The sequence below is a fragment of the Beta vulgaris genome, chromosome 5, assembly GCF_026745355.1.
Source record: "Beta vulgaris subsp. vulgaris cultivar EL10 chromosome 5, EL10.2, whole genome shotgun sequence".
Taxonomy (NCBI): domain Eukaryota; kingdom Viridiplantae; phylum Streptophyta; class Magnoliopsida; order Caryophyllales; family Amaranthaceae; genus Beta; species Beta vulgaris.
Genome location: NC_079206.1, coordinates 2,180,348 through 2,189,759, shown reverse-complemented (window position 1 = coordinate 2,189,759; position 9,412 = coordinate 2,180,348). Strand labels below are relative to the sequence as shown.

At 33.7% G+C, this 9,412-nt stretch overlaps 1 protein-coding gene across 2 annotated transcripts; it reads right to left on the bottom strand.

The window, feature by feature from the left end:
- Positions 1 to 355: 355 nt before the first annotated feature.
- Positions 356 to 7,696, bottom strand: LOC104892144 (ubiquitin carboxyl-terminal hydrolase 2). Of its 2 annotated transcripts, XM_010677981.4 has the most exons (6): positions 7,526 to 7,696; positions 6,867 to 6,913; positions 2,660 to 2,706; positions 1,651 to 1,697; positions 1,423 to 1,525; positions 356 to 1,348 (listed from the first exon to the last, which is right to left on the bottom strand). In XM_010677981.4, exons 2-6 carry the CDS (start codon positions 6,895 to 6,897, stop codon positions 569 to 571), a joined length of 1,008 nt encoding a protein of 335 aa, XP_010676283.1. In that variant the 5' UTR covers positions 6,898 to 6,913; positions 7,526 to 7,696; the 3' UTR covers positions 356 to 568. The 2 variants fall into 2 exon arrangements, with proteins under 2 accessions (XP_010676283.1, XP_048501175.1); XM_048645218.2 differs by lacking the exons at positions 6,867 to 6,913; positions 7,526 to 7,696 and adding an exon at positions 4,474 to 4,497.
- Between the last annotated feature and the right edge of the window lie 1,716 nt (positions 7,697 to 9,412).

The window sequence follows — 9,412 nt, the reverse complement described above, 5'->3', positions numbered from 1 at the left end:
AATCATCTTTTCCCATATAACATTTATTTAAATAAACAAAAAATCTTTACTATCGCTCTTAGATTCTACTTACCTTAATTCTCGTGAAAAAACACAATCAAAAACTATATTTTAGAACGAATGGAATATAAAACAATTTGAGTATCCGACCGTTTATGTTTCCACCAAAATAAACATCAAAAGTTGAGCAAACTAGAAAATTTTCCAAGGAATAAAAGGACATTTTTTTTATTTTGGCATATTTTGCTTAACTTTGGAAATTGTTATTGTAAATTTCACCTAATTCGACCAAATTATATCAGACTACCAAGAAACGTCGCTCCATCTACCTACATTATCAATGCTTCTTCACATGTATGAGCAACACAAAACAATTATCAAATAACAAGCTTAGAATCTTTAGGACATGCCCTACTCAAGCACATAAAACTAAAATTTACTAATTTAGCAGAAAGATGGAACATCTATAGTTGGGAATATAGAAACTGTAAACGGTATTCTCCGACTGAGGATTAGTTTTTAAGACAATAATTCAGACTTTTTCCCTCACAGAATCAGGTAGAGCATATCAACTACTAGGGTTGGTTACTTTCTTCTGCTGCGCCTTTTCTATGAGAGGCTTCAACTGTTTCTTCTCAGCAAGAATCTTGAGGAAATTGAACAAAAACGGAATATAATTATGCTTCCTTCGGACGTTTTCTGTTCTCCACTTCTTGAACTTTTCCTCCTCCATTACAATCTTCTCTGTAGCAGCTTCAATACCAGCATTTACTTCAGCGAGTGACCTGTTAAGTTCTTCGAGTTTGTTTTGCTCAGGTCCCCCTGACTGAGCAGAAGAGAGTTGCTGTAAAATTCGCTCCCTTCTTCTCTGGCACTCCTTCAGCTCCACAGTATACATATCTTTCCTGTTCTTTATAACAGCCAAAAGATTAAACCTTATCTCATTCTTCGAGTACTTCTCAATGCGTTCTTGGATTAAGGGCTGGACCAGTCGTAGCCAGTCCGAGTCACCTTGTCCACCTGAGCAAGGGCCAAGGCTGATGGGCCCTTCCTTCAGCCCATCTAGCTCGTACAGTACTCCTTCAAAGGGTAAATAACTAATGAAATGGTACACATCATCGTCCTTGGTTGCAGCTTTCTGCTCTTCGGGAACAAAGGGCTCTGGTCTAGCAAAACTATTATGTGCTGTACGAATGGCTTCACTGTTGTTGATAGCCAGACCTTTCAGTTCAGGTGGGAAGTTCTTGGTGAATTCCTTCAGATTTGAAAGCTCTGGGCCAACATCAACATCCGGGGAATTTAGAAGAATTGATAATATTGCTTGGGTTGCACAAGCATTATTAATAACCTGAAAAACAAATAGCACAAACTCAATCCCATGTCTTCGACCAGTAGATTATATTTTAGATTTTAGATGCTTACCTGGCTTGCAAAGAACAAGTTGGGATTTGGCTCCTTGATGACAAGACGGTCATCTTTCTCCCCAGGACGCCATTTAAACAGGAAGATCAACCCATATACAGGCCTGTAATTGGTATATCATGAGATTCAAAAGATTTATATAAACATCCTGTATGAAGTATAGTCTGATTAAACAGACATCTAAGGATGTGTACTAAATAATACTTCTACTTGGAAAGAACTACTCACCGCAGACAGTCCAGAGTCTCCAGATCCAGGGAATATAGTTCTTCAACCTGGCTCAACGTATATATCAGGGCATAAATTGAAGTACATGGCAACAAAATGGTAAAAGTTCTCACTTCTCAGTGCGTCAACCATATGCCATCAATTTATACAAATCTAGTTTGAAGTGCCACAACTTACAAGACACATGAATGACTGTCAACAAGCATCGGTTTCAACTGTTTCAGAGTATCATTTGCAATTTTGGATAGCATGACAAGTTAAAAGCTCCATGTTGGTATCAACTTGAGCTCTAAGCAACACCTTCGCCACATTTTAGGCCTCAAACATTGTATAACTGTTGTCATATATCTCAGATAATGATTTAAGCAAAAATTGTCCTCTACAGTCAACATGCTATTCCATACCACCAGATTTGTTTCAAGAAGCTAACTTGGTTTCTGATAATAAAACCCGGAAAAAACATCCATTAATATTGAATTGACTGTAAATAAGAAAGTCCTCTTCCATAATTTGATTAATTATAGAAGTTATTTACTTGTTTTATTCTCTCTATAGTTACAGCAGCATCTACTCTCCTAAAAAAAAAAAACAGAGCCTTCTTGCTTGTCAAGGGTAACAAGTATCTCGCTCTACTGGTCCCAATCCCTAGAAACTACGACATGGTTGTTGGTGTGGTTGTATGACAATTGACAAATTGATATTCCATTCGCAGGAAATCATAGAAAAAAGTAAATTAAAAATCACACACCATGCTTGGGCTGACACTTAGCTGAAATTCTTAAAAAGAAATTTCGCATCATGATTAGAGGGATGCATTGACGGTTAGTCAAGAATAATCACCCCACCAACTGAGGCAATATTATAAAACAGAACCCAGATATCTGCACCACCAACTGGGGGCTGAGGCAATTTTAAACAACATACCGACATCCATGACTCTATGTAGGAACAATGCATAAAAGTACCAAGGACTACTAATTTTTCGATTGGAGTTATGGAGGGACTGTACCTGAACACCCTTTACTTGCATTTGCTGTATAAGTTCTGTAAAAACACCTGGAATTCAACAAAAATTCTCAGTTGCAGCTTTAAAATGCAAAAAAAGAATTCGATCAAGCACAGTTTACTTTTTCACAAAAGCAAGCAGCAGCAAGGAATCAAGAGAGATATTTTATGGTTATACTGGGGGGGTGCAAAGTTCAAAGTGAAAACATAATCCCTAAGTGACTACAGCAAATTCTACAACAAGGCCCAAAAGCACAAAGAATCAAAATTGTAATTTCTAAATCTCTATGTTTTTTCCAGAAGTATCTCAACAATTAATGATTGAGGTGTTCAGAGTAGCAGTTAGAACCTCAGTCAAGATGATGAGAACTTTGAATAAAAGCAAGTTGAATTTCATCATGGAACCCTCAATCATTGAAATTACTAGAATTTTTTTACACACGATGCGTGCTTGAATTTTTTTCGAAATAGAAACTCGATTTTCTTCGGCATAAGAGTCAAAATTTGAACATTAACCATACGAAGTATAATTGTTTTTAGTTGCAAAATTTGATTGGTTTAGTTTTTTTCACTTAAGTATTTCACCATTATTTTTGTTTTTTTTTTTGTACTTTTTCAAAGTTAAATTCTATGAACAAAATAGAAATTTTTTTAAATTTATTTATGATTTCTAATATTATAATTTTTTAGTTGGTTTTTGAATTAAGTATAGTACTTCATAAAATTGTAAAGAAAGTGGACACTTTGATTTCAAGTCGATTTTTTCATAGGTTGTAGTTTGTAAGTGAATTCTTAAGTTTTTGTAAAGTTTTCTCATTTTAGTGATTTGCATAACGTAAATTATGCAATTTTATAATTTAAGTTGACTTGTGAGTGATTGTTATAATTATATTTTTGGTATTTTTGTTGGAATCCCCCTTTGATTTGTAAGTGAATTTGTAATTTATAATGGGAAGTGGGTAACATAATATCTTCATTCGGGGACACCATAGCTCCCCCCTTCCCTTATATAATAGAGATATGTTGTACTTTAATTCTTGAATAGTATTTTACATAAATCTTTTTAGGTTTGCATAACGTAAATTATGCAATTTTATGATTTTAGTTGACTTGTGAGTGATTGTTATAATTATATTTTTGGTATTTTTGTTTGAAGCCCCCTTTGATTTGTAAATGAATTTGTAATTTAAAATGGGAATAGGGTAACATAGTCTCTTCACTTAGGGACACCAGAGCTCCCCCTTCCCTTATCTAATAGAGATATGTTTTACTTTAATTCTTGAATGATATTTTACATAAACCTTTTTACCTTGATAATTAATCACTGTTATATAATAGAACAAGATAGGTCCAAATATATGTAAAAGTTTCATTATAAATAGGAAACACTATAAGAAAATAATTTTTTTCCTTGTCTAACTTCTAAATTATGATTTCACTACAAATACACCTTTATATTTTATCTTGAGAATTGTGATTTGTAAGTAAATTTTTGTAAATGTTTTGGTATGTATTGACGTTCTAGGTTATTAGTTTTAGTTTGTATGTTAAATTTAAGTTTTAATAAAGTTTTCTAATTATTGAAGTGATTTGCGTGATTTTTATAACGTGAGTGATTTGTAAAGTTTCTTCTTTTAAGTGATTTGTGAGTGAGTGTTGTAAATTAATTTTCAGTAGTTTTCTTTGAGTGCCAATTTTGATCTTGACATTCCTTTTGTAATTTAGAAATGAAAGGGGGGCAAAATAAACATTTCAAAAGAGGACACCATAGCTCCCCCCTTCCCTTATATAATAGAGATATACAATTTTAAAACTCACTCATGACTTCCCTTCCTCCTCAATGACTTCATGTCCTTCCATAGCCAATCTCACTCAACAGATTCCACAAGTTACCTAATTAATTTACATGAGAAGTAGGTAATTCTATATGAAACAAACAAACTTGAGAAACCTGTGTAGATCCTTAATTACCTAAAATGATCTAAACTGAACAAAAGAGTTGCTTGGAATGAGCTCTTTCGTGATAGTATTGCTCAAAATTTTGTTATTGCCTAGAACATGCTCATTTGCTTTTGTTGAGCTCGCTTGTTTATTATGATTTCAGATCAAAATAAGAAAGAAACTAAGAAAGCAACTCATTTGATTCTATAGAGCTTACCCAAAGTAATATTCTTATTGATGCAGTAACTTAATTAAGATGTTTCAAGAGGTTCAATTTTAAAACCAAAGGAAAGAGAAAAAGGTAACCCAATAGCCCCCGAACCCTTGACTAGTCCTTGCACCATGATCCACACAAATGAAAGCTGCCCTACATGGCTGCACCAGCAGGCACTCATATTTGGTACTGACCTCCATTCTATCGCCAACAGATTTAACACAGCTCCACCACTGCTATCAAACCTCACTCTGTCAAGTAATATAACACAGCTCCAACACACTCATCAAGTAATATAACCCAAGTTTCTCCCTCGTCGTCACTAGTGGAAGCACTAGAAGGACATGTTCAAAAATGTCAACCAGTTGAGTTTCCATCTTCCACGGTTAAATGTTGCTAGATTTTTTATTAGCCACCACTTTTAAGATGCCACATAATGAAGGCCGTGTCAAGGATGTGAAAGGTAGAATATTTTAGGAAGCACCCTTGGTGTTAATGCTTCAAAAAGTCTCATCGGCTCGATAGCCACGGCTAATGCTGTCCTACGGAGGGTTTATAGAAGAGAAACACACAGCACAGAAAATATCACAGCCAAACAACGGACAAGTATTCTATCACCATCAAAGTATAAGCTTGTCCTGAGAAGAAGGTATACTAGAGTTTGTGTGAAGTGAAACCATTAGCATCAAGAAGAACAAGGAGAAAATCCAGTCCATGAATTCAAATTGCTTGGAACCCGAAAAAAAATTGAGGTAGAACCAATAGCACAAAATGCTAGGTGATCTCTATGTTTTGACCAGACTTAGAGCATTTACAATTTATTTTCTTTGAGATACACAAATGGTTATTAGGCATGATAAGAATACTCCAATACACATAAAGCTTACAGATGGCCTGACAAAGTGACCAAGGTCCTGTATCCATAATGTGACTGTGTTGTGCTGGACTCATCTTCTATGTTACCTAGACACAGTTATAGATGTCGAAAAACAGCTTCGTATTTGAGCATCTAGTTCACCAAGAATTATAATTTAGGACAACGGAGCTACTATTCCAAATTTAGACACAGGAAGTACAGTGACACTGCATAAAGCTTATATCAAAATAGATAAATAAATCATTTGGATTATGTTAGGAAAAAAAGGGACAAGACCACTTTGGTACAATGTCAATTTTAACCTAGAATCAGGGTCCCCTAAGTTGAGCTGCCCAGGAGGGGGATTGCCTCTGCCTGAATAGTAAGCAGTGCTTTGTATAAGTAGATCAAACAATCTTGGGATTCTCTTCTCTGTCACCTGGACCTATCTCCCATCTTCAATCGAATTCAGAGCAACATGAATGGTCAGATTGCAACATCAAGCTTCGGGTATGGTTTTCAAGTCCATAACCTTTCTAATTGGGTCACGATGGTACAAGTGCGACACTAATTGCCGAGTTATCGTAAACTGTCTGAAGTTACTTACAGCCAATTATCACATGTCTCCAATGATTGATAGACTCCATTTGACTACCTCATGCTACTAATCATTCCATAAGTTCTCAGCAAGTTTTCTCTCTTCTTCCAAATTACGTGCAAAGTAGCATTTTGACTACTTAGTAATCACTGCATATTGCGTATCAATAAAACCATTCAAGACCAGCCAATGTCATTAAACGAATTCATCAATAAGCAATGAATAAACCGAAGTTTTGATTAAAACCGCCATAACTGATACGGCCAATATCTTAGTCGCAACACTTGGCCAATAAGACCTACACTAGTAAATTAGCATAAGGATAACAGAATGGCTTTTATTTTAACTTTCAGAATTATTTTTCATACATTAATTTTCCTCCCCAAAAAAAACCATGAGAACCTAATGGTTGCTAAATACTGTTCAAAAAGATAACATTTATCTGTTTGATGGTTAGACATTTCAGCTAAGCTTGGATTATAGAAATAACAAGCCCTTCCATAACTAAGTTAAGCTTTAATTCCTTATGTCAAATGCACAACCAACAAACTACAAACAAACACAACTTTGCAACAACAAAACAGATATCTCCATAACAGTACCTGGATCAGACTCGATCGTGCACCACGACATAATCAAAGATGATAACCTGAGAAAGCAAACACAAAACAATGTGATTTCAATTATTTAAAAATAAAACAACAAAATACACATCAATTCCATCTCCAAATAAATTTCTCACTATCTCCTTCAAGCCAACCGAAAAAATCGTCATTTAACCTAAATTACACTCAACTCTTATATACAATTTTCTCTAAGAAACTGTTAATATAGTTGACATTATTTTGGTTAGAGAATTATCTCTAAAAAAGATAACTCTACAGTATAATTTAAACAAATTATATGCATATTCGAACAATTCTACACGAATAAAATTTGTTCCTATTTTTCAAAAAAAAAAATTGCAATCCAAATCTACAATCACACTATCACAATTTCATCTTAACGCAATTACAAAAAGGACAAAAAAAAATTTGACAGGGATATATACATGAAAAACCAGAAAAAAGTAAGTACTTCAAAAAAGAAAACGAAAAAATCTAAAGAGTACATAATTTCCTGATGTAACTGATATAAAATTACAATTCCAGATTTATCAAATTAACGCAGAAAAAGAGAACGAAAAAATTCGCAAGCAATATGAAATTAAGAGATTAAAAGTTCATACAATGAAACAAAGAAGAGAGAGAAAGAGAAATACCTGAAGAAGAAATCTTAAACAAGGGAGATTTTTTAGCTGTTTTTGCGTTGAGCTACTATGGAAGACCTAAAACCCAGTGCAAAGAGAGAGAAGACGAAGAAGTGGTTTCTTGAAGGAGAAAATAAAAATATAGGAGAGAGAAAAAAAAAAAAGGAACGAAGAAGAAAAGATGGAGATAATAATCTCACATTCTCACTTTAGTAGATTGGCCCATTGGTCTCAAGAAAATAAAATACAGAGTGAAGTTGTCTGTTGGAGAGGCCCATGAGATTTAGTTTTTATCATTCTGGACGAGAAAAACATACTTCTTCCGTTTCGTTTTAAATGTAATAATGAAATATTTTATATTTCCCAAAAAATACTTCTTTGTTGTTTTAAAACGAAATAGAGGAAGTAGGTTTTTTCCTAGGGTGATGGAAGGAGGACTTGGGTGTGAATTATTAAAAGGCATTTTCATGTAGGTTGTTTATGCAATTTAATCTACATAAAATTTAAGAAAATTGAAAATGTATTGTATAAGATTTTTGATCTCATGACTTCAAGTTTATATACTAGAGTTTTAACCATTAAATTATGGGATATTTGGTGTTATCATTTTAAGGTATAATGTTAATAAATGAAAAATATAATTACAACTCGGGACTAAAAAGTAGCTAATAGTATTATAAAAATAAAAAAGAACATAATAGTATAGTGAAAAGATCGTTCACTAGGAGCGTAGTGTGCATTATGCTACACGGCATATGTTAGTTAGTTGATAACAAAATTAAAATTTTGCTAAAATTTGTTAAAGAGTTTTGGTGCCCAATTTTAGTTATAATTCTATTAACTCTTGTATTTTTGTAGCTCTTATGTAGATTTGTAGCTTAAGCTCTCCTATACTCTATAAATAGGAAACAAATGACTCATATAAGATTCATTCAAAGAAATATACAATCTCACTCTTTTCTCTTTCTTTCTTGTCTCTATTATGTTATTCTTTACAGTTGAAGTCAATAAGACTCTTGTATCAATGGTATCAAAGCTCTTCTTTCCTTAAACTACCATTTTTCGTCATTAAAACACAATTTAGAAGCTTTCTTATTGTCATAAATAATTGTGCACAGAAACTGTCTAAGCAAATGCATTCAACAATAAGTTCTTCTTCACTAGAAGAACAATTCAGACTAATGGAGCAAAGATTGGAGGAACAATCTCAAAAACAAGAAGCTCAATCAAGATTGTTTGAAAAATCAATGGCTAAAATGTTACAAGCAATTACATAACTTAAAAAAGATAGAAGAACTCTTGAAACTCCCAGGTCTGAATCTGGAGAAAGGATTGGCTCAACCAGACTTTTAGAGTATGTACCTAAAGTCCTAAACTGGAATTTCCTAAACTCGGTGGCAATGAGTGATATGCTACTTAGTAGTTCCGAATCGTAGTAATGGTAATGGTTTCTAGTGTAAATTTGCGAAGGCATTTTCATGTTAACATTCATGGTATATATATTTTTTTTTTGAAGCGATCCATAGTATATTGGTAATGCTGCTTTATCCCTGAACACCTATTTTCTTGGTAAAATTTCATTAGCATCCATTACCACTTGAGAAGGTGGTATTGAGTGCTAATGAAAACTTATGAGGGCAACCCCATGTTTATTTGACATCAACTTTCATTAACATGGATATTAACTTGGAAATATATTCACAAATACACTAAAAAACATTACTATTACTACCATTTAGTACCACTAACCAAGAGTTCCAAACTTTCAATACCATACATTGGCCCTCTTTGGTAAAGAGAGGTTTGGGGTAAAATTAGGAGTTTGAGGTCCTATTAGAGGATCTGACTAGTTAATCCTTTAATTTGGATGTTTGGTAAAGAGAGGTTTGAAATAGCTTT

Coding starts and splice junctions, on each gene's coding strand:
- LOC104892144 (XM_010677981.4), bottom strand. CDS start 6,897: ATGTCGTGGTGCACGATCGAGTCTGATCCAG. Junction 1,526..1,650: donor GAGACTCTGGACTGTCTGCG/GTGAGTAGTTCT, acceptor TACCAATTACAG/GCCTGTATATGGGTTGATCT. Junction 1,349..1,422: donor ACTTGTTCTTTGCAAGCCAG/GTAAGCATCTAA, acceptor TTTGTTTTTCAG/GTTATTAATAATGCTTGTGC.